General features: G+C 55.0%; 1 protein-coding gene across 1 annotated transcript; it reads right to left on the reverse strand.

Moving 5' to 3' along the window:
- Positions 1–75: 75 nt before the first annotated feature.
- On the reverse strand, positions 76–27,697 carry LOC106729144. Its single transcript, XM_032490372.1, has 15 exons — positions 25,716–27,697; positions 14,354–15,042; positions 12,456–12,867; positions 10,299–12,354; positions 10,003–10,124; positions 9,171–9,295; positions 8,382–8,454; positions 6,462–8,128; positions 6,169–6,333; positions 4,458–4,927; positions 3,321–4,342; positions 2,183–2,305; positions 1,440–1,534; positions 460–611; positions 76–208 (listed from the first exon to the last, which is right to left on the reverse strand). The coding sequence occupies exons 8-10, from the start codon at positions 6,907–6,909 to the stop codon at positions 4,539–4,541; spliced, it is 1,002 nt and encodes a 333-aa protein (XP_032346263.1). The 5' UTR covers positions 6,910–8,128; positions 8,382–8,454; positions 9,171–9,295; positions 10,003–10,124; positions 10,299–12,354; positions 12,456–12,867; positions 14,354–15,042; positions 25,716–27,697; the 3' UTR covers positions 76–208; positions 460–611; positions 1,440–1,534; positions 2,183–2,305; positions 3,321–4,342; positions 4,458–4,538.
- Between the last annotated feature and the right edge of the window lie 81 nt (positions 27,698–27,778).

Genomic DNA, 27,778 nt, shown 5'->3' on the forward strand with positions numbered 1-27,778 from the left:
AACGTGGCCCCCTCGTGCGGCTGCTCCTTGGCCTTTGGAATGACCTGGCCGGGTGAGGGTTCAGGCTGCTCGTGCTGGGCAGGTAGGCCAGGGAGGGCCGGCTGGTCCTCTCCGGGGAGCGTGTCCATGCTAGGAGAGGTGAGAGGCCTGGATGCCGGGGACGCTTGCTCCAGGCCCAGGGGCCTCGTGGGGAACCCCTTGGGTGTCACTGCAAGTGGGCACATTTGTCAGCGTGTCCTCCTGGCCTGTGGAGGTGCGGCCCATGGGGCCCTGTGTGGCCGCCCTATCCTGACACAGCGCCACCTCCAGGCTGCTGACCTCTAGCATCTGCGGGGCCTGCCCTCTGCCCAGCCCTGGCCTAGTGGCCGAATCTTGGAACAGAAGAGGAGATGGACAGGGATGGGGAGGAAGGCCCGGGGTCTAGAGGGTGAGTCGGGAGGAGACCCCTGCTGAGCCCACCTGTGGGGGCAGGTCACACTTCATCCTGCGCAGCTCGGCCATCGAGGCCTGCAGCTGCCTAAGCACCACGTTGTCCTCCAGGGCCCAGGGCTGGGACAGCGTGTCCTGCAGAAATTCCCACAGGCCCTCCAGGGGCAGCTTCAGGAAGCATTCTAGGGGTGGGGGTGCCATCAGGCCAGCAGGGGCCCTGGTGGGCAGTCTCAGCCCCCGACCCTGGAGTACCTGCTGTGGGCAGTGGCTGGGTCCTGCTGTGCACCACCACTGGGGCTCTAGCTGTGCGCAGGGGAGCCTCAGGCAGGGCCATGGCAAAAGGCGGCCCCGTCCTGCTGCCTCTCCAGAGGATGCCCTGCCCAGCTTGCCTGCCGGCCTGCCCTCTCACCCGCCTGCGTGGCCTTGGTCTCCACACTTGGATGACTCACTTTTGTGCACTGTGAGGACAGTGTGGGTCATGGCCATGAGCACATGCTCACTGTCCAGGATGTAAGTGTCCCAGAGCTTCAGGGGGAGGGTCTGTGGGGACAGCAGGCTCCTGAGCAGGGCACAGTGGAGGTGTCAGCACAGGTAAGGACACCCTCCTGCCTCTGGTCCCTACAGTCCCTGCCCCACCCAGGCTGCATCACACAGGGTTCTGTAGCTCCTTATCTGGGTGGACCCATCCTGGGGGTTGCGGCTGCTGGACGAGGGTGCCCCCAGAAAGGCCCTCAGGAGGGGCCTGGCTTGTCTGGGGATGGGCTCAGCCTCCCTGGGCAGCCTTACCCGGTCAGTGAAGCACTGGAGGAACCACTTGGTGGTGTGGATGCCAGTGGACATCTGTTCCTTGTCCTGATGGGGGACTCGACTGCTCAGGGCCTGCCTGGTCAGCCGAAGCCTCCCTTCTGTGGGCCGCCTGGCCCCCCAAGGAGAAGGAAAGTGAAACCTGCAGGGGTGGGCCCCCCACCCTGCCAGGGGGACCACATCTCTGGGGGGACGCTGCTACTCACCATGTGCCGCTTCAGCTTGGGGAGGGCTCTGCCAAGAATGTGCTCGTGATGAGCCTGGAATCTCAGCAGTTTTGGGGATCCCGGGATAAAGAAGCCTGAGAGCCCCCCGGCCCCCACATGTCAGAGTCCCTCCCAGTGAGGTGAGAACTGTGGGTGCCTCAGGAGCCCAAGCCTCTCCCCGCAGTGACCCCGCCTTGCCCACGGCCCTCCCGAGCCCGGGCTGGACATGGTCTGCCCAGACAGCAGGCCTGCCTTTGGTGTCTGGGGCAGAGGACCTGCTCCCAGAGTCTCAGCTTGGCTGCCGCTCACCCTGTACTGAGGGCCTAGCAGATGTTCGGCCCTGGCAGGCCCCCTCCCCACAGTGGCCACAGCACAGGGATGGGGGTCCCAGCACTGAGGGGCAAGGTGTGCTGCCCACGGGGTGGGATGGGGTGCATGGCCTCTGGGCTTGGGGAGCAGGCTAGGGGTGCAGGAGGGGTACTCAGCCACCTGGGCTTGGAGGGTGGATGGGTTCGGGGACAGACAGAAGGCAGAAGGACCAGCAGGGGTGTGAGAGGTATCTGGACGAGGACCGGACTCAGGGCCACGCCTGCAAGACCCCGAGGGCAGCGTGGGGAGCCGTGCCCTTCGCTGATGGTGACATGGATGGGGCAGGGTCCCTGCCAGCCCCACTGCTGGCTGAACTCTGCAGGGAGACTGTCCTGGCCCTGAGTCACATCCAGCGGTCCACAGCAGTCACCTACCATGCATGGAGTGTGCTTCTGGTCCGTCATCAGCTGGGCCAATGCCCAGAAGGCATCCTCCTCACTCAAGAACATGAACAGGACGGCCACGACCTGGTTCCTGCCCTGGCAGTAGCCCACCTCCTGCAAAAGCCAGACCTGCATGGAGGGACCCCCGAGGCCTCCTCACCCCCACCCCACTCACGCCTCAGCTCCTGGACAGGTTCCGGCTCAGCTGCACTCACGCAGCCCAGGAGACACACCAGGAGAGCCCCAGCCCAGCCCATCCCAGGCACCAGCACCACGGGGCTCTGGGCACCATCCTTGGGTCCCCTTTCTCAGATGAGGCTTGGAGGGCAGTGAGTGGGATCTGGGCTAGAGGTCCTGCTGTCCGGGCAGGTGGAGGCCTGACCAGCACACACGTGGGTGCCTGGGAGGGCACGTGGCCAGGGAGCTGGCCCAGGAGCCTGCTGTGGGCGTCCCGTGGGCCATCTCAGCTGGTGTCCCTTGAGGGGATGTTCTGGAAAGAGTGGGTGGGGCAGGAGCAGCCATTGGGAGCTGCCTCTCGGTGGGTCACATGGGACTGTGGGTCACTGGGAACCTGCACCCCCGCTAAGGTTCTGAGTGGTGATGCGGCTTCTGCAGGAGCAGAGTCAAGTTTCCTGACTGCAGCAGTGCTCATTCGGCCAGGCGTGCGCTCGCCCTGAGACACTGGCACCGAGGCAGCCACCTGGCAGCTCCGCCAAGCTTGGGCTCGTGAAGCCCGGGAGGAGGTGCCGATTTTGTGCAGAGCGCAGTCTGCACCCCTGCCTTTCCCTCCCAGTTTGAGATCAGCGAGCCCCCCTGCCCCGTCTCTGTGACCGTGTGTGCCTGTGACCTGACGGGGATGCTCACGGTGTTGTACACGGAGTAGGCCGCCAGCACATGGGACAGAGGGGACCAGAGGACAGTTTCCAGAGGATGCTGTTCATGGTATTTTGTCTACACACCCTGATGACACAACAGGCATGATTCGGAAATAAGCCAAAAGAGCCGGGGAATCTTCCAGGTGCCTCAGTGTTAACATTTTTCTGGAGTAAAGTCTACATTCACCGAAATGCAAATGTGCCAGGTGTCCAGTTTGATGAGGTTTTATTTTCTCCTTTTTTAGTTTGCCTACCTAACAGTTCAGTCTTGGGACGTACAGCTCCGTGGTTTCCATCTCGTGTGGAGCGGGCACAGCCTTGGTCCAGCTGGGCCCCGCTCCAACAGCCCTGGGGCCCGCTGACTCTCACCCTCCCCGCGGCCGTGCCTCTTCCAGGGCGTCATGTGAGCGGAGTCCTACGCGGGTCTGGATTCTTCACTCAGCAGAATGTGGCTACAATTCATCCAAGCTGTTGAGTGAACCAGTAGCATCACTGACCTGTAGTCCATGTTAGGGAATTCCACAGTCTGTCCATTCTCCAGTTGGACACCATCTTGGTGGCTTCTGGTTTTTAGTGATCATGCATGAAGCAGTGAATACTGCATCCTGGTTTTACGTGGCTACACATTTTCAGTTATCTGGGAAGATACTCATGGTAACTCATGATTAATGTATCTCATGGTAACAGATGGTTAGTCTTCTAAGAAACCACCTGTCTTCCAAAGCAGCTGCACCATTTGCATCCCAAACAGTGATGGATGGGAGTTCCTGTTGCTCCACATCCTCTCCGCATTTGGTGCTGCCACTGCTCCGGGTCTCAGCCTTTCTAGCAGCTGTGAGGTGGCACCGTGTTGTTTCCAGAATAAGCATTTTTCCTGTGTTTGTCTGCTGTGTACACACACACACCGTGTATCTGCATTATGTGTGTGTGTGTGTGTGTGTCTTCTTTGTTGAATTGTCTGTTCATATCTTGTGACCATTTTTAATGGGCTCATGTGTTTTATTATTGGGTTTTAGAGTTTTTGTTTCTATTCTGCATAAGAGCTTTATTAGGTACATGATTGGCCAAGATTTTCTCGCAGTCTGTAGCTCTTTTTCATTCTCTTAACAGGGCCTTTTGCAGAGTGAAAGGTTTAAAGTGACATACAGTTCTGGTTGTCAGTTTTTTCTTTCCTGAGTGTCTCCTCTCTCACTCGACTGGCCTCTTCCCCAGTGTCCACGGCCTTCCCCAGTTATGGTGTTGTGATTCTCCGAAGCCATTAAACGAGTCCCCCATCCTGCAAAACAGCCAGCAGTTTAAAATGGAGTTACCTGTTGGAACAGAGCCCCACCCTCTTGTCTACATACCCGATGGGCTGCCTTCTAGGATAACAGGTCGAACACAACGCCCACCTGGCCCATCACAGGAGACCTCCCAGACTCTCTGGCCAGGTTTGCAGGTGCCGGGGGCGGCGGGGCCCCTCACACTCGTCCTCACACCCTGGGCTCCTGTCTCTGCGAGGCCAGCAGCATGGTGGCCCTAGGGTGGTGGACGTTTCGGGTGGTGGCTCCGGGCCCCGAGGGCAGGTGGCGCTGAGTCGCCTGGGCCTGGCCTCGGAGCTCCAGTGACACAGCCGCACTCCTTGGGCCAAGGTTGTGACGGGGGCACCCAGCTTCGGGGGTGTGCAGGGGCCTCTCAGTGAGGCGTCTCCTGGTGAGAGGACGGTGCGGGCCGAGGGGCGGCCACCTCAGGACGCATGGCCCGCGCCTGCCTTGCTGCTCTCGGCGCCGGCCGGCTCCGGGCCCTCTCCTCTCCGAGGCACGGGGCTTTGGAGAGCATCTCCTGGAGCCGACGGAGGCCTGGCTGCTGCCTGGGCTTTTTGCTGCAAAATGGGACCTGGTGGTGTTAGCCAGGCTGCCAGCTCTCCCAGCGTGGCCCTGCTGTGAGTGAACTCAAGGAGCCAGGAAAGGCCCCGCACAGCTCAAGGACGCCTCTTGACAGCTCTGCAGTCAGGGGTGCAGACAGCGCCGCCCACAACCGCCTCCTGCCTCCCAACTCCTGCCTGGGCAGTGAGGATGGGCGCTCACCCTCGCCTTGTGGGTGCTGGGGCCTCGGATGCTGAGGCTGGGCAGCTGCTCCTCCCTGGAAGGCAGGAGACGCAGAGCCGCGAGGACCTGCACCAGGCCAGCTGCCCCAAAGGCCCGGGCCCACCCCCATCAACCCCAAGGTCTCATCCCCAGAGACTCCACGGGAACGGCTGACCCCAGGAAGGTGTTGGTGGCCGGGCAGAGGGCTGACACAGCCCGGCTGGAGGTGGCATCCTCTGAGGGAGCTGAGACGCCTGGAGCTGGCTCGGGAGGGGCTGCGGTCCCACAGCAGCCCCCTCAAGAGGTGCCCCTCCTGCTGATGCAGGTCACCCCACTTTGCCCCTCCCCTCCCCCTCCTCTGCCTGAGAGCCCAGGTGTCTCAGGTGAGTTGCTCCCCGAGGCCTTGCCCTGTTCCGGGCTGCCCTCCCCCAGCAGTTCAGCCCCGCTGCAGGCCAGCTCCGACTAGGTACACACAAGGGTCATCTGGTCCCTGCTGTCCCCCACCGGGCCTGGCCTCCTCCCCCAAATCTCCTCCCCGCACCAGACCCTGGGGCAGGTCATCTTCGGCTGTAAACTCCACCTGCCTCCCTCACCCTCCCTGAGCTTCTGAGGCCGGGTCCTACCTGCCCAGCACCCCTGGCAGTCCCTCCAGCGCCTGAGGCGCACCTGTCACTGCCCCTCGTGCCTGTCCCCCAAGGGTGCACGCCTGGGCCCCTGGAGCCCTCGGAGACCTGTGTCCAGATGCCATCACCCTGTGGCCACCTGCTGTAGAGCCACTGCTGACCAGATGCCCTGGCCCCTCCCCCAGGCAGGCGTGGAGACCATATGGCTGAGGCCCAGGCCTGCACCAGCGCCCAGCTCTGCCCCTGCCACGTCCCCCAGTTCCCTCAGCTCAAGCCTGGTGCAGACTCTGACCCGCGGTGGCCACCAGGGCCCAAGGCCCTGAGCTGGGGAGATGGGTCCTGCCTCCAGAGACTTGTTTCTGCCAATGGAAATCGTCCCCAAGATGAGCTGGAGGGCTGTCCAGATGACTCACCACAACAAACTTGGATGGTCGGTGACTCTGTGGAGCCAGAGGTCAGCATCTTCCCATGGGTCCACTGGGGGGCCTCGTGGTGAGGGCAAGCCTGGAGCCCCAGGTGTGGAGGAGGAGGGGCAGGGTGGCTCCTCCCTCCCTGCAGCCCAGGAAGCCCAGCACCTTCTGAAAGTCACCCAGCACCAAACCGGCCTCCCTCACCTGCTCCTGCTGCCTGGAAGCCCCACCTGGGCTGCTGCTTCCCACCGGGGACGTACCTACTTCTCCTGGGTCTGACCCCGGAAGGGCCTCACCTGTGCGTATCTGGCTGTTATTTCTGCCCATTCTGACACCAGGATGGTCTCCAGCTTCTCCATGTCCGATGCTGCAAAACAACAAAATCCAAAGACGCCACTGCGTTGAAGAGTGCCAGAGAGCCAACAGCGTGGAGTTGGCGCCGTGGAGGCAGCTCGGCGGTCTGTCTGGTCGGAGAGGAAGATGTTGCTGGGGTGGCCGACATCCAGGGCAGGTGGGTCGAGGCTCACGCTCCCCTCCGCTCACAGACCACTCCCTGCAGCCTTGAAGCTCTGCCCCGGGGGGTGGGGGAGGCTGTGAGGAGCCAGGAGCGAGGAGTGGGCTGGAAGCCCAGGCCAACTGCTGAGCTGGAGCACTGAGACAAGGAGAGGCGGTTGCCGGTCGGTCCAGGGATGCAGCAGGGTGAGTGGGGGTCCCATCCGGCCCAGGCATCAAAAGCATGGGCATCAAAAGGAAAAAGAGAATCAGCTGGTCTTTATCAAAATTAAAAACTTCTGTGCCTCAAATGACACCATCAAGAAAGTGAAAAGACCACCCTCACTGTGCATAAAAACGTTTGCAGACCACCTACCTGATAAGGGGTCTAGTACACAGTGTGTGTAACAACTCAGCACTCAGCCATCAGAAGACAGCCCTTGGAGAAAACGAACAAAGGGCTCGGACAGACATCTCTCCTAAGTCCACCCGACTGCAGAGAACAAGGCACACAGGCACAGACGCTCGACGTCAGTGGCCGTCAGGAGAACCACAGGGAGACAGGGCGTCTCGCCCACTGGAGTGGCTACTAACCACGGGGAGACACTGGGGCCTCCTGTGTTGCCGGCAGGATTGTAACGTGGTGCAGCTGCCGTGGAGGACAGTTTGGTAGTTTCTCCAAAAGGTAAAGGTGGAGTCACCTTATGACCCAACAAGTCCATGTTAGGTGTGTCCCCAAAGAGGTGAAGACAGGCACTCAGACACCTGTACAGACACGTGCACAGGGAAACACACAGCGAAAAGCTGGCAACAATCCAGGGTCCCTGGACGGACGGATGGAAGAACAAAATGTGGTCTGTCCCTGCAGGGGCACAGTCACCCATAGAGTGGGGACCGGACATGCAGGGACATCAGGCTGACGGAAGGAAACTGGACGCACGGACCACGGACAAGTCCCTCGACGTGAAATGTGCAGAGACAGGAAGTGGGTCAGTGGGCGCCAGGGGCCGGGGGTGCTGGCTGGGGGCCTCTCTGCCAGTGGATAGAGGCTCTTCCTTGGGGCAGTGAACTGTGGAAACGGCGGTGACAGTTGCAGAGCTCCATCAACACTCTGAAAACCACTGAAAAGTAAACCTTAACAGCTACATTTGATGATGTGCGGATCTAAGAAAAGCAGCTCTCTTAGCCAGAGTCCCCACCGGCTCAGCCCCAGGAGACCCTGGAGGTGCCAGCTGAGAAACTGCGTGGATTAGAACGACCCCAGGGGCTCCCAGGATGGACACACCTTGGCTCCTGCCCACTGAGCTCTTCCTGGGCCTATGGGCCCCCAGGGACACCCAACGTGGGGGTTCAGGGTTCCGGAACGGGGGTCCCCAGGCCACGGTGCTCGTGTCTGCTCCATTCGACCTCACTCTTAACTGGCGGTGGCTGTGAAATCAGCTCAGGGACTGGCTGAGCAAGAGGGGCTGGTCTGGGGAAAGGATGACAAGTTTGAACTCAGGCAGTGTCTGTGCTGAGAGACCATCTCCCGCCCACAGCTCTGACCGCGGCGGAGGGCAAAGGCCTCATTGTGCCCATTCAGGGACCAGCCACGTGAGTCCCCAGAGGACACACAGAAGGCGCGGTCGTTCAGGGCCACGCCTGGGGGATGGGGGCGGGTGACACATCTAGAGAACTGGGGGCCGGCGCTGCACTAGGGGAGGCGACAGGGAAAATGCCCTCACCTGGCCAGGTGTCCCTGAATGTCGGGCAGGTCGGACGGGACACGTCTGGAATCCAGCTCACACAGCACAGGGCCTGGAGGTGAACAGTGGCTCTGGAGGGCTCCCTAGGCCCTGCCCTCGTCCTCCCCGCCCTCCTACGTCCTCCTCTCCCTCCTCCACCCCATCTCTCCCTCAGCTCCATCCTCCCCTCTGACTGACTAGTCTACCACTTGTCCAGCCTTCATCCCTCCTCCGGCCTCTCCACCGTCCTCCTCCAGCCCCCTGGCCCCCGAGTCCCTGTCCTCCTTCCCTGCATTGGAACCGCCATGATCTTCCCCTGCCTCCCCTCCTCCTCCATCTGCTCCTCCCCTGCAGCTCCGTCCACCTCGCCTCCCCCTTTTTCCCCTCCATCCATCTCCTCCAGTCTCTCCTCCTCCCCATCACCTTGCCTCCTCCCTCCCCACTCCCATGTCTGTCCTCCTGTGTCCAGGTCCCCTCCCCCGGCCTCCATCTATCTCCTCCTCCTGCTCCTCCACGTCTCACTCATCCTCCACCCCTTCCTGCATCCTCTGCTCCCTCCTCCTCTTCTGCATAATATACTGATGCTCTTTCTGGGACTCCTCACAGGGGACATGGCACCTCCATCACAGGCCTCACCCACAGAGCTAGGAGGCGGCTGCGAGAGCCTGGCTCAGGGACAGTGTTAGGGATCAGCCTCGTTGAGGCGAGAGCCCAGGGAGGTCCAAGTCAGCCCTGAATGGTGTCTGTCCATCAGGGTTTCATAAGGAAGGAGGGGCAGGTCACGGTCACCTTTAGGACTTCTCGCTCCTGGACCAGCAGCGCCATCCAGGATGGGAGCAGGGGTCGCGTCCGATGGGTGGAACCAGGGCAGGTGAACGTCATAGCAGGTCAGAGACCACGAGGGCGTGAAATGCCTACAGACACGAAGCAGAGTGGGTACCGGGCAGCGGGCAGAAGTGGAGGGTCATTGCCACTCCCACCCAGGATGGATCCAGGACAAGGTCTCCACTAATAACCCCGAGGTCAAGGGCCCAGTTGGAGGGTCCTGTCACCACACAGGGGATGCTGAGGAAGGACACGGAAGCCCGGCCTGCACCTGTCCCTGTAGGACCAGCCAGTCCCCCGACCTGGACCGGCCTTCTTTCGCTCCTCACCCCCGAGCGTAGTGGTGCTGGCAGGACACTGACATCAGGCCTAAGCCTTCGAGGTTTGACTTAATGAGTACAGCCATTTCCCACACTGGCCTCATCCAGATCTCCGAGGTTCCCTGGGTCCATGGACAGTACCAGGGGCCCACTTGAGTGCAACCCATATGGGGACCACACCCTGTCCCTACACAGGATGTCTGGGCTGGCCTGGACTGTCCCCCCCCCCCACCTCCTCCATCTGCCTCTTCCATCTGCCACCTCCATCTCCAGGTCCTCCTCCTGGTCCTGCCCTTCTCCTCCTCCTCCATCTCCTGCATCCATCTTTCCTCCCATATCAATCTCTTCTCTTCCTCCATCTTCCACGTAAGCCTTCCCCTCTTCCTGCAGCGCCCTCTCCCTCCTCCTACAACAGCCAAGATGTCTAAGCAGGTGGGTTGTAGAAGGGCAGGCGAGGGTCAAAGTAGGTCAGATACCATGAGTCACGAAGCAGAGTGGGTGCCAGGCCGCGAGTGGAACTGTGGGGTCCCTGCCATTCTAAGGCACTATGAGGCTCCAGTCAGCGATTGGTCAGTTCTGAGCCCTTTGGCTGGAAGGTCTAGCACCGCAGGGGGAGGGCCTGTCACCACGAGTGTCCACAGGAGGCCGGTCCCTCTCCCAGCAGCCCTCAGCCCATCGTCATGGCTTCAGGACTCCCACCCTCACAGGTGCTTTGTGTTCCACAGGTGTGCACGGGTCCTCCCCACGGTTTCACTGGGCGTTACTCACTCACCAGTAGCTGAGAAACCTTCCTCTCCCACCTCGGACGTGTGTCCTGTTGAATGGCCGTGTCACCTGGCTTTTAAGGACTCATCATGGCTTATGTCCAAATTCTTTTGGATGGGCACTCATGTTTTTCTGCTTTGGCAAATTTGGAAGATCCCATGGAGGGATGTTAACGCACTTTGTTCCCAAATGCAAGCATGCTGTTGGTCACCTGTGTGCAACCGAGCTCTTACTGAGCGTGTCTAAGGCGGCCACGGACCCCCAGCCAGACTCTCTGAGATTTCCTGGCCTTCACGAGCGGCCACGGCCCTGACTGGGGCCGAGGAGGGAGGTGCCTGGTGACATTGCTCTCGGTTACACTCTGCATGTCTGCTGGGAGCCAGGCAAGCAAGGACGCTTCATCGCTGCTTCCTTTCCATTGTGAACTGTCTCTTCACGCCACTTCCCTTTTTTTTGGCCTTGTAAAAACCTGAGCTGTAGAAACTGCTCCCGTTGAAGACAGCCAGCAGAGCAAACAACCTCCCGCCGTTCACGTTTCCCTTGCCGTTGATTAGGGCCCCCCCTCGCAGAGACCTGGCTGCTCTGGGGCTGCATCCGCCCCTTCCTACGCCCTCCAGGATTCTGTCTCCTTACAAAGGTCTGCCTTCCTTCCTGCTGCAATGCCACAGCAGGCGCGTCTTGGGGGCTGGTTGGGGGAGCTCTCTCCCTCAGCACTTTCCCAGGCTCTTCCCAGATGATCTTGCTGACTTTCTGTCCCCATGAACGTTCACATCGGCGGGTCACGGTCCCGAGATGGCTGGCACCACATTTTCCCTGGGCTCCCCTGTGTCGTGATGCGGGGAGAGGCTCATCCCAACAGGGCAATCTCACGTCCAGTTGGGGTACCGGCCTGGGTCCTCACCCCCTCCCGGCATGGACGTGGACGGTGGTACAGGAGTCAGCAGGCTGGGGACAAGATCAGGTTCTTGCCCCTCCCTGGCCCCCTGAGACTCAGGGCCCCCACTGTCCCACTCCAGTTTTCTGTTGAGCGCTCCTCGCCGGGAACCTTACTGATTCCCACTGTTTCCTGAAGTTCACGTGGGCACTGTGGCGTCTGGTCTGGTCTCTGGGCCCTGGATAGCTCTTGGACACGTAGCAGAAGTCCCGAAGGACCTTGAGTTTAAGATGCATGCCTGGAAATCATCCTGGTGCGTCTGGGGCAGGGAATACTTGAGCTCAACTCAGGCGCTCAGGCCCTGCCCCTGCCAGTTCTAGGTGACAGTGGCCTCGGCCGCAGACCGCCTCCTCCAGCCAACTCAGGGACTGAGCCTCTCCCCAGGGTCCGGCAGGCAGCATCCACGAAGACCGCGGTGGCCTGCGGGGTCAAGCCGCAGTGACAGGACAGTGATAGGAGACCAGAGCTGGGCCAGGCTGCACAGAGGGACTGCAGACACTCCAGATGCTCAGGTGCCCTCGGGCCGAGCGGCAGACGAGCAGCCCGCCCACCTCACGGCTCATGGGGGTCCTCACAGTTGCCAGAGCAGCCTCTCCCTGGGACCCTCATTGGCTGGTGGAGGGGCTCCTTCTTGGGCCCCTGGTCGGCATCTGATGCTGACATAGTTCAGACACGGAGATGAAGGCTGGAGAGGGTGGGGGCTTCCCCAGACGCGGGCCCAGAGGACTCCCAGGCCTGGGACCTCCAGGCTCCAGCCCCACCTGGGTTCTGCTGAGAAGCTGCCTCCCTGGACTGACCACAGGTCTTTAAGGCTGAGGGGAGGCATCCCCGTTTCAGCAGGACTGCCTGAGGGGACAAAAGCCCCCAAGGAGAAGGTCCAGGAGCTGCAGAGGGGCAGAGCTAAGAGGGGAGGGGCAGCACGACAGCCAAGCTTCCTGGAGTTTCAGGGCATCATTGAAAAAGGCTCAACAGCAGAGGGTAGAACGGTGGGTCCCCGGGGCGGGGCTTGTAGTCCACCAGGTGCAAACAGTTCAGGTGTGCAGGAAGGTCCGTTCCAGAGGTGCCCGTGGCTAACAGCACGGGGCTGTGCTCACAAGACGGTAGGAGGGGAGCTCTCACGTGTTCCTGCCTCAATAAAAAGAAAAGCCAGGCGAACATGATGCAAAGAAAGACAGCGAAAAGAAACCCAAGCACATCAGTAGCTGTAGTAACTGAAGGGACCAGACTTACCGGCTCCAAATCGTGGTTTTAAGTGCAAGTGAGTGAGCTCTGCCTGCAGCAGCTGTGACAAGGCCGCCTCAGTGTCGGACGGGCAGCGGTGCCGGAGGGGTGCTGGCCAGGGAAGCCGGAGGCAGGCGTGGGGCAGCAGCCCTGGGGACCTGGCCGTCAGGGGCGCGCCGGCCCTGGGAAGCGACAGGACTCAAAGGACCGACACGCAAACCGGCAGAGCCTGAGTGGGGTGCGACGCACCCCCGTCCCGCGCATCGGAACCAGCGAGGGGTACAGAGGTGCACGGTTCACAGACGTCCCCACGAATGTTGATGGGCTGGGTGGCGCTCACACACGGATGCTCTGCCTGCTCGTTATAGGTCGTGCAGGCTTTTCAGGCACATGTGCCGCCGGCAGGAAGACCGACTGTATCCTGGGGAGAAAGCAAATCTCAACGAACACTCGAGAATCAGTATCATGAGGGAATGCTTTCTGATAACAGTCCATTAAGGTCAGAATCAACTATGAAAAAGTCCTCGAAAACTCCAGGGAGTCGAGCCCCTTCCCCCACAGGGGCCGCGTCCAGGATGTGCCCAGACGTGCACCACGGCCTCTCCCTTCAGGCCTCAGCGGCAGGCTTGGTGAGGCTAACGTCCTGGGGGTGCAGGGCCTGCCTGGGGGCAGTGGGAGGGCAGAGGTTGAGAGAGGAGCAGGGAGCCTGAGCCTGCGATCGGTCGGCCCCACTCTGTGACCCCTGGTGCTCCCGGGCCGAAGGGCTGTGCCGGTCCCAGGGCGGCCCCTGCACTCCGCTGGGCCCCTCATTGTTCTGCACGTGGACACAGAGGCCTGCGGCTCAGACCTGCAGCTCAAACCCCTGCTGGGCTCCCAGCTCAGCTTGAGGCCTCTGAAGACCGGAGAGCCGTGGGGCCTTGTGGCCAGGCTGCCCAGGGACCAGGGGAGTAGCTCCTCTTATGTGAACCCCACAGTCCTTCAAGGGGTGGAGTGAGGGGCTCAATGCACACATCTGCTGTCATGCCAGGCTTTGGCAGGGAAGGCCAGCGAGTTGGTTCTCCCAAGGTGTCTCAAAGCCTGGCCAGCCCAACTCAGGAAGTAGATGGACTGGGTGAAGGAAGGCACTGTTGGTTCGGACCCTTCCCTGGGAAGAGGGTAGGGGTAGGTGGCATCCTCGTCCAGCCCCATGTGTAGTCTGAAGGCACTCGAGAGGGCTTCCTGGAGGAGGTGGCCTTGTGGTGCTGGGCAGCAGGGCTGTTGTAACAAGGAGGCACCCTGCTTCATGGGCCTGTGACCTTAACAAAGGGTTATGAAAATGCATGGGTGTGTTTTCTGATATTCAAGAGGAAAACTGCAGAATCAAAACTTTAGAACATGTTGAAAATGCGTGTGTACCCAAAGTCCACAAATGGAACCAGAGTGCTCTCTGGTGCATGGCCAGCACCCAGAACACAGTGACTCCCCATGAGACGCCCTCAGTAAACCCTTGTGATGAAAGAAATGCAGTCATTTGGAAACAAAGACTCTCCTCTAGATGGTTCAGCGATCAAAGAAGAAACCTAACTGGAAATTAGAAACACTCAGAAATGACAACACTGACAAGCACGTGGGACGCGGCCACAGTGTATTTCAGAAGAACCTGGTGTCTGAATGCGTTTCACCAGAGCAGCAAGAGAGCCTGACATCAGTGGGTCAGTCATGGACTTGGGAGGCGGGAGGCAGGAGGGCCAGACAGCAGAGGATCAGGAGAACACAGCGGGTGTCGGCCCAGGAGCTGGTCCTCCCCAAAGGCCCCGCGCCCACAAGCCTGTCCACAGGCCGTGGTGCAGGGACAGCTCCTGAGAAGCACAGGATGGAAGCCGTGCTCGCGCTCTCCTGCACGCAGGTCAGCACACAGGTGTCCTCACCTGACTGTGGAGGCCAGGAGCTGAGGCTCGGGAGGTGAGCGGGGGAGTCAGGGGACTTGCGGGTCCAGAACTCCTCGCCGCTTCGCTGCCTGGTGGCGGGTTCTCAGGGTTCATTTCTGCTGAGCTCATTTGGAGCACGGTGTGCACCTGGTCACCAGCAGAAAGCCGGCTGTGGTTGCTGGTCCCCACCACATGCGGACGTTCAGGTATGATGTCCGCTGGGCACCTGGACACTGTGGAATTCGGGGGAGAGTGAGGGGGGTTGGGGAGCCTTTGCAACTTAGGTTATTTATCAACTACAGGACAGGACCCTGAGGACTGCAGGGCTAGGCTGAGAGGAGGGGGTGCAGGTGGGCAGGGTGAGGGCGTTTGGGAGTAGGGGAGGGGCAGGGGTGGGTGAGGAGGGGTCCGCTCCCGGAAGGTCTAGAGTCCAGGGGCTCCCTCCACTGGCTGCTCTGCTCAGAGGTGCCCAGATCTCCGTCCCCTAGTCCCCAGAGATGCTCTGTGTTGGGTCCTCACACCCCGAGGGTCTGCCCGCTCGGTGGCGAGTGCCTGCCCACAGGCGCCGTCCTCCGCAGGACCAGCCCGGGATCCCGGCCTGCTTGGCGCTGATCGTCCGACCGCTTTCCTGAGACAGTGGATCTCGACCCGGGGGTGGGTACTGAGAGACGGGGGCTGCTTTTCATCCCCTAAAACCAGGCGTGAGAGAAGCGAGGATGCATCAGAGGTCACTGTGCACATGCAGTGACCACGCATCCCTTCCGATTTGCTGACACCGAAAAGTCAAAAGTGCCCATTAAAACCAAAAGAACCCCCTCCTTGATCCCTGAATTCCGAGGTGAGCATGGTGCCCTGCGTCACCTAACGGACCCCTGGGGAGCCAGGAATGGGGCTGGGGATGTGCGGAGGCCCGGCGAGGACTCCAGGCAGCCGGCACTTGCTCCCACGTCCAGAAGCTTGGCCAGCAGGGCTCCCACCCCAGGGCTCACTCCAAAGGGAGAGTCTCAGAGGAAGGCTCCCTCCACTGCTGCGTCTCTGTCTGCCTTTCTGTCTCGTCTCCTTCTCTCAAGTCTCTGTTTCCATCCTTCTCTCTGCCTCTTTCCATCTGTCTTGAATCCATGAGCTACTGAACTGAGCCTCGGTCCCTCCCTCTGGCGGGCAAGGCAGCGTCACCTGACCCTGTGGTGCCCCGCAAACTTCATCGTCATCTCTTATCCATGGATCCGTTATCACTGCAGGGAAGAACCAAACCCTTGTGGGGCGTGATGCTCGATGCCACGCCCCACCAGCTTTGGACCCCGTGTGCCCCGGGTCCCTGCTCTCCCCACGGCCAGCACCCCGCCTGACTGGACACATGGGCCTTTCCCTGGGGTCGGAGTTGGGGAGTCTTCTCTCTCCGCTCTCTTCAGGGCAGCCCTGCCAGTTCCGGCCACTTCCGCAAGGCCAGGAAACACAGATCGATTGGGAAGGAACAAATAAAACTCGGTGCTTGCACAGGTCATGACTGACTGTAGACAATCTCAAGGTGTCAACAAAACCTCCTGTAGGAGGGAGCGGGCTCAGCAAACACACGCGTTGATGGGCTCCTCGGTGCTGCAAGGAACACGCGGAAACCAAACGAAGACACACAACGGTCCACGGCCACGCCCCGGAAAAATGGAATTTACGCATGAGCATACCAGAGCGCGGACACAAGTGCATTAACTTGCCACTGGCTGACAAAGCGTTGTGGCAACGAGCTACCATAAAATCTGAGCAATAAAAGAGGTGCTTGCATTCTAAAGACTGCGTCCTAGACCTCTTTAAAGCAAGTCTTTCTGGCAAACAGGTGCCCAGGTCTCCCATTTGGGGGGGGATCCTGGACACACAAACTCCTGGTCCTTCAGTGCTGGCCACCGGCCGGACTCACTGGCCACATGGCCTTTTTTAACGCAGCGGAACAGAAGGAAAGAGAGTGTCTCATCCCATCAGATGAGTCCTGCGTGCAGAAAGCCCAGGTCCACAGCAGAGCCCTGACACGGAGGCCAGCAGTCCCGAGGCAGCAGTGGGTCCAGCTGAGCTGTGAGCTCAAAAGGAGGCTTCCTCCCACTGACAGCCTCCTCGGGAAAAGCCACGTCTCCAAACGTGGCCCTTCAGGAAAACGAGGGCAGAAGAGCTGCCTGCGACCTGCCCTCCCTCCCGGGATCCAGGAGCAGAGCTGGCCCTCCAGCAGCCTGGCAGTCAGGCCCTGCCCAGGACGGGGCACCCTGCCCGCAGGACCGGTGCCTGGGTTTAAAATGAGCCTTTGCCCAAGTGCTTGCTCGGCTGGCTCTTGAGAAGTGCTCACCAGGCTGCTCTCCAGACCTCTCCTCCAAGGTGCTGGTAGCCATCCCCGTGCCCTGTCCACAGGCTGCCTCTCATGAACCCTTAGCCACAGGGCGCCTTCCTGTAGCTTCCCCGCACCTCCCTGGACACCTCGACATTCCTAGGTGCCCTCACTCCTTTAACACTCATTAACCGCCAACTGTTGTGTGCTCAGTACAGAGCGAGGTGGTGCCCTCACTCCTTTAACACTTATTAACCGCCAACTGTTGTGCGCTCAGTACAGAGCGAGGTGCCTCCATAGTTCCTCAGCGAAATGGTACAGCCTCCCCAGACCCACTTCCAGTGGAAACGGAGAAGGTTTTACTCTAGGAGATCCTGTTTCTCTTAAAGTCCTTCAGGGCCTTTGGGCAGAACAAAGGTCCTTGTGGGAGCTGACCCCACCTGGCAGGCACCAGCGGGCACTGACCCCGCCAGGAGGAGTGGGCTCCCCACCCCCTCCCGCAGGGTCCTCCGAGCCTGGCCTCCACTCTCTGTGCTCTGCTGAACTCTGGACCACCTGACCTGCACCTCCACAGGCCAATCTTTTCTTTTCCATTAATTCCCTTGCAAGTGCCTACCCACACGTGGGAATTTCAGACTCACGTAAATGTGACCTTCCCTGGGGTTTTAAAACTATGCCTCTTCCTTTCCATTTAGTGGCTCTGAAGGGAGCCTTCTCCTACCCCTGCACGCAGCAGCATCAGCCCCCTCCAAGAGAGCCCGTGCAAATGGTGTGTTATCTTCCCGACACGTCTCTGCAGCTGCGTGTGATTCCCCGGAGGCCGCTGTGCTCGGCCTGTGCACATGCAGGTGGTTGCTGGTTCACAGCAGGGCTCCGCACTTCATGGGGGTTAGCACTCACCCTCCGCCTCCCCGGGGCAGTCTCCCCGCCGCTCCCAATGTCGGGAGTGCACGCTGAGTGCTGACTGAGCAGTGCCAGGGTTCAGCCTCCCTGGGGCTGTGGCGGTGCTGGTGGGTGTCCAGCCGCCCTCTCCGTGTGGCTATCCCCTTGGCCCACAGGCGAAGCTGCACCAGCATCACTGCATCCTCACGACGAAGCTCCTTTCTGCGGGGAGGCCCGATTCCCAAGAGAGAAGGTTCTTGGGCAAAGATCCTACACTTCAGTTTTACCAGCTGCCACCAGACTGCTTTCCAAACAGCTGGCCCTCTCGACAGCTCTACTCACATTAGTGTACAAATTTTTCCTTTGATGGAATTTGCTTTTCATGTCAAATCAATAAACTCTTTACCTAACTCCAGGTTAGCAAGGTTTTGGCCTGTGTTTTAATCTCAAAATTTCATACTTTCATATTTTACATTTAGACCTATGGCCCATTGTTTGAGTTCATCTTTATGTAAGTTATGGGTTTAGATCAAGATTCCTTTTTTTTGCTGGTGATTATCCAGTTGTTCCCACACTATTTGTTGAAAAGACACCCTTCCTCTCCCTCTGTGCCTTGTCAGATCAGCAGCCGTGTGCGTGAGGACCGATTTCTGGGCTCTGTCTGTTCCATCGACTGCGTGCCCAGCCTTCAGCAACACTGCGCTGCGTTCGTCACTGCGACTGCGGAGCCAGTGTTCCAAGTGGGTAAGAGGACTCTACACTTTATGCTTCTTTTTCGTAATTGTTGCAGCAATTCTAATCCTTTCACCTTCACACATAAATTTTAGAATCGGCTTGTCTGTATCTACAAAGTCTTGCTGGGATTTTGATGGGAATTGCAGTTAATCTATAGATCAATTTAAGGAGAACTGACACCTGTACCATGTTGAGGCTTTCCACCCATGAACATAGTATGTCTCTCCGTTTATTTGTCTTAAAATTTCTTCCTTGTTGGGGGGAAGGTATAGCTCAGTGGTAGAGTGCATGACTAGCATGTGTGTGGTCCTAGGTTCAATTCCCAGTACCGCCATTAAATTTTTTAAAATTAAAATAAATAAATAAACCTCATTACTTCCCCTCCCAAAAGGAATCACTTAAAAAAAGAAATGCAAAAACTTAAAAAAAAAATCTACCTTCAGAATTTCATAGTTTTCAACACAGAGAAATCCACTGCATGTTTTCTGCAGATATGCACCTAGGATTCGGTACTTTGGGAGCTATTCTATGTTTTATGTTTAAAATTCCTGGTTTCCAGTTTCGATCTTTCTGTTGTGATCTTGCATGCAACTCGTGCAGTTGTGCACCAGCTTTCCTCACACAGTCTCTGGAATTTTCTCTACAGATAATCACGTCGTCTGTGAATGAAGACAGTTTTATTTCTTTCTTTCCAGTCTATGTATTTCCATTTCCTTTTCACTGGAGTGGCCAGGACGTCCAGTATGATGTTGACTCAAGATGGTGAGAGTACACTTCTTTGTTTTGTTCCTGATTTCAGGGCTAGAGCCTCCACTTCTGTCATTACCTGTGACGTAAGCTGTAGGCTTCTTTGCATGACCCTTATCTGGCTAAGTTCCCCCCGATCTTACTCTACTGAGAGTTCGTGTCATGAATGGGTGTTCGATTTTGTCAAATACTTTTTCTGCATCAGTTGATATGATGTGTGATCATTTTCCTTAAACAATGAACGTGAGGGGTTGTGATGATAGAGTTCAAGTCATGACCCACTCTGCATTCTCAGGATACACCCCCTTAGTTGTGGTGCATTCTTCTTTTTGTGTATCGCAGAATTCGATTCGACATGTGCAGGACCCCGCAGTTACTCATGAGGGATGTTGTCTGTAGGTTTTTCTTTTTGGTATTCCCAGGTGTGGGAATCAGGACAATGCTTTCCTTAAAAGGTGAGTTGGGACACATTAGCTCCTGTTCTATTTTTCTGGAAGAGACTGAACAGTATTGGTGCCATTTCTTCTTTAGATGTTTGGTAGAATATGCCATTGACACAATCTTGGCCTGGGGATTTCTTTTTCAGTAGGTGTAACTACAAATTCAATTTTCAAAGTGGTTATGGGACTGTGATATTGTGATTTATCATACATACGTATTTTGGACTTCATCCCAAAACTCTTTGAATTTCCTAAGAGCAACGGGAGCATCTTTTTACGACATTGGGTCTTTTGGCCTCAGTTCCTGAAATCCCCTCGGAGCCAGGAAGTGAGACGGGTGTCTTGATATCCATAACAAGCCTCCCACGACCACGCGGAGTCTGTGTTAATGAGGTGACTCTAGGAAATCCCCCAAGGATGGGGGTATGGTGGCCAGGGGAACCACCCATGATTAGAGGGGTGGAGCCTCCATGAAAACCCATAAAGGGGGGCGTTCAGAGAGCTTCCAGGTTGGCGAACCAGAACGGGTCCACGTGCTGGGCTCCAAACTCCGCAGGGACAGAAGCTCCTGTATTTGCAACCCTTCCAAACCTAGCCCTGTGTATCTCTCCTCTGGCTGTTCATCTGTACCCTTTAATATCCTTTGTAATAAACCAGCAATCTAGTAAGTAAACTGGTATCCTGGATTCTGTGAACTGCCCTAGCAAATCAATCGAACCAGAGAAGGGGGTCGTGGGAACCTGCTCCTTGTCGTCTGTTGGTCACAAGCACAGGTGGCAACCTGGCTTGGCACCTGAAGTGGGGGCCGTCCCGTGGGACTGAGCCCTTGACCTGTGGACTCTGGTGCAATCTCCAGGCAGACAGTCAGAATTCAGCTGCATTTGTGGGACACCTGGTCAGGGCCTGTGAGAATGAACTCTTTGGTGGTGTGGAGAGGACACACACCCTAAGGACAGTGCCGGTTATCTAGTTCATCTTGAGTGAGTTTTATCATTTTGTCATTTCTCAAGAATTGGCCCATTTCATCTAAGTTCTCAAAGCTGTGTGTGTAGTTGTTCGTGGGTTATCCTTTTCATCCTTTTCATGTCTTTGAGGCTTACGGTGATATTGGTAAAGTATATCCTGTCTTTTACGCTTTCTGTATTGCTAGAGATTTATCAGTGTAGTACTATTTTCAAAGAACCAGCTTTTGGTTTCCCTGATTTTTCCCTGCTGTTGTCAATTTTGTTGATATCTATTCTTATTTGTACTCTTTCTTTCCTTCTGCTTGCTGTGGGTTTATTTTATTTTATTGTACTTTATTTCCATCGTCATTGTGTTTCCTTAAGTTGGACGCTTGGTTAATTGACTGGAGACCTACTGCCATTTGTAATGTAGGCATTTAGTGCTGCTAATTTCCCTGTAAGCACTGCCTTATCTGCATCCCGTAAATTTTGAAATTTTATTTAGTTCAAAATATATTCTGATTTCCCCGGGACTTCCTCTTTGACCTATGAACATTTAGGAGTGAACGGGTTCACTTCTAAGTGTTTGGAGAATTTCATGGTATCTTCCTGTTAGAGATTTCTAGCTTTGTGTCATTACGTCCTATCACATGATTACAATTCTTTTAAATCTGCTGAAGTTTGAATCATGACCTAAGACAGGCACAGCTTAGTGAATGTGTCATGTGCACTCCAAGAGTGGATGCTGGGTACGTGTGTATGTGTACATGGATAGGTGTGTGCACGTGTGTGGTCAACGGTGTTGTTCTGTTCTGGATCTTTGTTTATGTTCTCTCCCCTTTTCATCAATTACAAGAGAGGAGCATTGACATGTCCAACCCTAATTGTGAGTCTGTCGAGTTCTCCTTTAAATTGTCAGTTTTTGCTTCCTGTATTGTGCGGCTGCAGTGTCAGGTGCACACACATTTAGTATTATTGTGTCTTCTTGATATGTTGGCCCTTTGTGGTTGTGTAACGTCCCTCTTTGCCTCTGGCGATCTTCTTTGCTCTGAAGTTGACTTTGTCTGGTATTAACACAGACTCTGCAGTTTTCTTAGTTACTGTTCACATACTGTATCCCCTTCCATCCTTTTATTTTTAAACTCACACTTAAAATGAGTTGCTTGTAGACAGTATATGGTTGGTTTTTCTTTTAAGTATTCCGACAGTCTCTATATTTCGAGAATTTTACGCGCATAGAGATAAACTGTCACTACTGTAAGGCAACAACACGCAGTTTTCAGAAGCATCTGACACTCCGCCACTGAGTGTGCTCAGCCCCGCTGCACTTAATGTAATTCCTGACATGTTTGCTTTTAAGTCTATCATTTTATTATTTGTTTTCACTTGTGCCTCTGTTTCTTGTTTCTGTGTTTACCCTCTTCTGCTTTCTTTTGGGTTGTGTGAACTGTTTTACGTATCCCATTTTTTTTTAATAGGCCATACATTCTATCACTTACACCCAGTTGTGACACAGAAGTAGTACATGTGCTTTTAGCAACAGACTTAGATCAAGAAAGTCTACGGCCACACCACTCTGAACGCGCCCGATCTTGTCTGCTCTCGGAAGCTAAGCTGGGTCGGGCCTGGTTAGTACTTGGATGGGAGACTTAGATCAAGAAATGTGACACATCAAGAGTAGTTTTACTCTGTGAAAGCTCCCCTAGACAATTCTCCTTCTATCCCCAACACTGGGGGCAATGGTGTGGCTGGAAGTAAAACAGTAAATTTCAACACTGATAAGGAGACAAACATTTGGTAAACAGTTCTATTAGAAAGCATAGATTAAAAGTAACATTTCAGACAAAACCAAAAAATGATAACTATATTCATCAGTTTATGCAATCCTATGTAATTAACCCTAGGCATCCCATTTTACTCGCATTGTTAATAAGATAACATCTCTGTGAAATATTTCAGTGGCGGCCCTAGGGATTACCATCGTGTATCTCTGCTTCAGGCCACGCATATAATAACCCAATATAGGTGGGCTGAAATCCTAACTGTAAAAAACGTATTTTAAAAAATATTTAGAAGACAAATCCAGCAACACAGAAAAAGGACCACACACCAAGATCAAACTGGATTCATTCCAGGATCACAAGGATGGTTCAACAGACGCACATCAATCAAGGTGATACACCACATCGGCAAAAGAATAGACAAATATCACATGATCATGTCAACAGACGCAGGAAAAGCATTTGATAAAATTCAGCATCCATTCATGATACAAACTCTCAGCAGAGTGGGTACAGAGGGAACACACTTCAACATAATAAAAGTCATTTATGACAAACCCACAGCCAACATAATACTGAACAGTGAAAAGCCGAGAAAGCCTTCCTGCTAAATTCTGGAACAAGACAAAGATGCCCACTCTCACTACTTCTATTCAACGTAGTACTGGAAGTTTTAGCCACAGCAGTCGACAAGAAAAAGAAAGAAGAGGTACCCAAATTGGGAGGGAAGAGGTAGTCACTATAAGCGACGACATGATACCATATAAAGAAAATCCTAAATGCTCCACACAAAGAACTACTAGAGCCGACCAACGAAGTCAGCGAGGGAGCAGGAAGGACTAACACACAGAGCCTGCTGCACTCTTTTACACTAATAATGAAATATCAGAAAGAGAAAGTGAAACAAGAATCCTGTTTAAAATCACATCAAGAAAATAAAATACCCAGGAATAAACCTAACCAAGGAGGTGAGAGACTTACACACTGAGACTATAAAACGTGAATAGCGGAAAAGAAAGATGATTTGAGGAATTGTAAAGATATCCCACGCTCTTGGATCGGAAGAATGAATATTGTTAAAATGGCAATATTGCCCAAAGCAATCTACAGATGTAATGTGATCCCTATCAAATTACCCAGGACATGTTTCACAGAACCAGAACAAATAATCCTAAAACTTATATGGAACCCTAGAAGACTCAGAATTGCCAAAGCAATACTGAAGAAAAAGAACAAAGCTGGAGGAATAACCCTCCTACACTTCAGACAATACTACAGAGCTACAGTAATCAAAAGAGTGTGGTATTGGCACAAAAACAGACACAAGGATCAACGGAACAGAATAGAGAGCCCAGAGACAAACCGACACACCTATGGTCAATTAATCTTTGACAAAGAAGACAAGAATATACAGTAGAGAAAAGAAAGTCTCTTCTGCAAGTGGTGTTGGGAAAACTGGACAGCCGTAAGTAATCAGTGAAGTTAGATCATTCCTTTATACCACACACAAGAATCAACTCAAAATGGCTTAGAGACTTAAACATAAGGCAAGACACCATAAAACTCCTAGAAGAGAACACAGGCAAAACCTTCTCAGAGATAAGTCGTATGAATGTTCTCCTAGGTCAGTCTCCCAAGGCAATAAAAATAAAAGCAAAAGTGAACAAGTGGGACCTAATCAAACTTACAACCTTTTGCACAGCAAAGGAAACCATAAACAAAACAAAAAGACAACCTACCGAGTGGAAGGAAATATCTGCAAAGGATGCAACTGACAAGCGCTTAATTTCCAAAATTTACAAAGAGCTCATATAGTCAATAACAACAAGAAAAAAACAAACAACCAAATCCAAAAATGGGCAGAAGATCTAAACAGACATTTCTCCAAAGAAGAAATCCAGAAAGCCAACAGGCACATGAAAAGATGCTCAATATCACTAATTATTAGAGAAATGCAAATCAAAACTACAGTCATACCAGTCAGAATGGCCATCCTCAAAAGTCTACAAATAAATGCTGGAGAGGGTGTGGAGAAAAGGGAACCCTCCGACACTGTTGGTGGGAATGTAAATCGGTGCAGCCACTATGGAGAATAGTTTGGAGGTTCCTTTATAAAACTGAAAATAGAATTACCATACAATCCAGCAATCCCACTCCTGGGCACGTATCTGGAAAAGATGAGAACTCTGATTTGAAAAGACACATGCACCCCAGTGTTCACAGCAGCAGTATTTACCATAGCCAAGACATAGAAGCAACATAAATGTCCACCAACAGATCAATGGTTAAAGAAGTTGTGGTGTATATGCATGGAATACTACTCAGCCATAAAAATGATAAAATAATGCCATTTGCAGCAACATCGATGGACCTGGAGATTATCATACTAAGTGAAGTAAGCCAGACAGAGAAAGAAAAATACTATATGATATCATTTAAATAAGGAATCTAAAATATAGTAGAAATGAACTTACATTCAAAACAGAAACAGACTCACAGACATAGAAAACAAACTTACGGTTACCAAAGGAGAAGGGGGAGGGAGGGATAAATCAGGAATTTGGGATTAACAGATACACACTACCAAATATAAATCAAATAAACAACCAGCACACTATACAGCAAAGGGAGTTGTATTCAATATCTTGTAATAACCTGTAACGAAAAGTTACTCAGTTACAACTGAAGCACTTCGCTGTACACCTGAAACAAGCACAACATTGTAAATCAACTGCAGTCCAGTAAAAATTTTTTTGAAAAGTAAAGAATTCAGGATAGTGGCTCACTTGGGTGGGGATGGGAAAGCAGAGGAATAAAATTAAGGAGAAATGTTTCAACTATTAAAAAAAAAAGTTTAGAATAAAAATATCTCTATGACCCTGGGTGGAGAAGGATTTCCCGGAGTTTAAGCCTTGGGACGAGGGAGGCGAAAGGGACGACTGTCAGACCCAGGCACCTGCACCCGGCGCTTCTGCAGAGAGAACCAAGGGCTCCCGGAGCCCTGGCCCCCAGAAAGGCAGGGCTGAGGCTGTGGAGGGACACGGCTGTGGAGGGACGCCCGGGGGCCTGCAGGGCTGCATGAGGATGTCCCAGTGGCGGGAGAGCCTGCGGTGGATTGGTGTCTCGCTTTCCCACTGCTAGGTTCCACCTTCGTGGCCCTCTTCATGCAAAATCAGCAAGCAGAAAATGGGTAAAAGAAAAAGGAATCAACTGAATGATGAGAAAAGAGAACAAGCAATACAGCATCCTTCTGCCCCACCTGTGTGTGCCCTTCTGTCCTGGTGGATGGTGACACAGTCCCAGGTGTGGCCGAGTGTCCTGCACAATCTCCGTGGGTGGCAAGGCACCTGGCAGGGGTCTGCAAACAGACCCGAACGCAGAGCAGAAACAGTACAGAGTGTGCACACACCTGCAAACACCTGCGCTCACACACACATGCACATGCATATACTGGCACCAGCACGGGCTGGCACACACCGTACAGTCGGTAACGAGTACTGCAGACGGGATTAAACAGCAGACGTTCACCTTGCTGTCAGGAGGCTGGTGTCCGAGATCCTAGCGCAGCCCAGTAAGTTCCACTCTGAGGTCTCTTCTCTTGGCTGCAGGGGATGCCATCCCACCGCGGGGAAGGGGGGCAAACTCTCTGGCATCTCCTCCCACAGGGGCCTTCGTGACCTCACCTCACCCCAATCACCTCCAAGGGGTCCCACCTCCAAACCCCGTCTCACTGGCAGCTGGGCTACCACAAGTGAAGTTTGGGGAGACATGAACACACTGACACACACCTGCACTGAAAAGAGTGAAATGAATGTACAACATTTTAGCAGCTTTCCTAAAAATGCAATTCTTGTGGTGGGTAAGGGAGTCGGTCCAGGAGTCAGGCTACTAGAGTCCTTCTGGTGTCCTGTGATGAATTCTAAACCTTAAAGCCAGATTCCAAGTCAAAAGAACCTAGTTTCTGCAGTGCACTTGGCATAAACATTACTTAGAGCCCATGTGAACTGAGCACGTACCTGCATCACATCATGGGCTCCTCACCGCCTGGGAGCGGGGCTGCAGAGGTCCAGGATTACACATGAGCAAGCTTAGAGGCTTACAGGATCCTCCTCGGTCACCACAGGGCCGGGGCCAGCCAGTTCCAGGCCCGCCCTGTTACCCGAGCTCAGCCACCTCCTCCAAAGACAATCAGAAGACGGGGGAGACCTCAGTGGGCATGTGTGACCTCCGTCACCTTAGGCGTTGCCCCACTAGGACTCCGGGTGGCAGGTCTCAGCCTGGCTCAGCCCTCCCTCCTCCGAGGCAGTGACTGGGGCAGGCCTACAGAAGGCTCTCTTCCACAGTTTGTTGAAACTAATTTTATAATGTTAATGAAGGTCAGCATACTACGTCTAGAGAACAAGAAAGAGAAATTTCTATCAAAATTAATAAGATAAAATTTCAGCACTTAAATAAATAGTTCTCAGAAAAGTCAGGTTTTTCTTGAGTATCACTCTCTCTCTTTTGCTCCAGCAGGAACCGGCCTCCTGGGCCAGGGCTTCCAGTACTGCCCTCTCAAGAGGGGCTGCCAGCTCTCCTGAAGTCTACCTGTCCTCCGTGCTCCTTACTGCTACTTCCAGACCTTCCTTTTCCTCCTCAGTTTTACTCAGCTGGCACTGTTATGTCCTTCAGCCAAGCATCACTTGTTTCATTCAGCCTGTGGACACCTGGCCACGCCCTCACAAGCTTCGGGTCCCCAGGTAACCCTCCCAGGCCTGGCCTTCCCTTCCCGTGCTTCAGACCGTCAGAGATTTCTATCTGTTCTGCTCGCTGCTGAATCCTCAGCACCCACAACGCAGCGGGGCACACAGGAGATACTCAATACATATTCGGGAAAGAATGAAGTGGGTGGGACACCGAACTATTAACATTCATCCACAAAGTGGGATGCATGAAACATCACCCGCAGATAACAACGTCGCCTTATGAACAAAGTTGCCATTTTCTTACGAAACTTTGTCTGACTCTGCATCTGAACCTAGGCATGCTGTCCATCTGTACTAGTCGGCGATGGTGGAACCCCGACGCCCACACTTTGCTGGGAGTCAAAGAACCGACCTCCGGCCCGCATGTTAATGTCACGGCCGGGACCGTGCGGGGCGGCATCCTCTCCAGGTCAGACATGTGAGGTCGGCCCGCGTCAGACTACCAGTCCCAGACCGGCGGCGCGCAAGAGGGAGCCTCAGGGCCACCCTTAAGCTCACGAGCAACGTGGGAGAGCCGGGAACCGCCCCGCCCGCGAGGCCGCGCCCCGCCCGCGAGGCCCTCAGCCCCGGTCTGAAGTCGGCCGCCTCCCTCCCAGTCTACGGGCAGGGACAGGCTGTCGTCGTGTCTACGTCGGTCACCTGCGGTCCGTCAGCGGGTGGCCCAAATAAACGACTGCCTGGCCGTGGTCAGTCCTCACCGGCGCCGGCCTTGGCCGGGCCGCGAGTGGACGTGCGCCCGGCGTTACCGAGGCCACACAGCCCGGGGAGACGCGCGCTCTCCGGGGGCGGGGCGGTGAGGCGGGGCCGCGAGGGCCGAGGCCGCGGCACCGCCCAGCGAACGTTGGC

The sequence above is a fragment of the Camelus ferus genome, chromosome 10 (assembly GCF_009834535.1).
Source record: "Camelus ferus isolate YT-003-E chromosome 10, BCGSAC_Cfer_1.0, whole genome shotgun sequence".
Classification (NCBI taxonomy): domain Eukaryota; kingdom Metazoa; phylum Chordata; class Mammalia; order Artiodactyla; family Camelidae; genus Camelus; species Camelus ferus.

What these genes read in the sequence shown, in the direction of transcription:
- LOC106729144 (XM_032490372.1), bottom strand. Translation starts at nt 6,909, where the DNA reads ATGCCCATGCTTTTGATGCCTGGGCCGGATGGGACCCCCACTCACCCT. An exon ending in TAACAGCCAGATACGCACAG is followed by an intron (nt 6,334 to 6,461) that starts GTGAGGCCCTTC and finishes GGTGACTTTCAG; the next exon opens with AAGGTGCTGGGCTTCCTGGG. An exon ending in GACCATCCAAGTTTGTTGTG is followed by an intron (nt 4,928 to 6,168) that starts GTGAGTCATCTG and finishes CCCATTTTGCAG; the next exon opens with CAAAAAGCCCAGGCAGCAGC.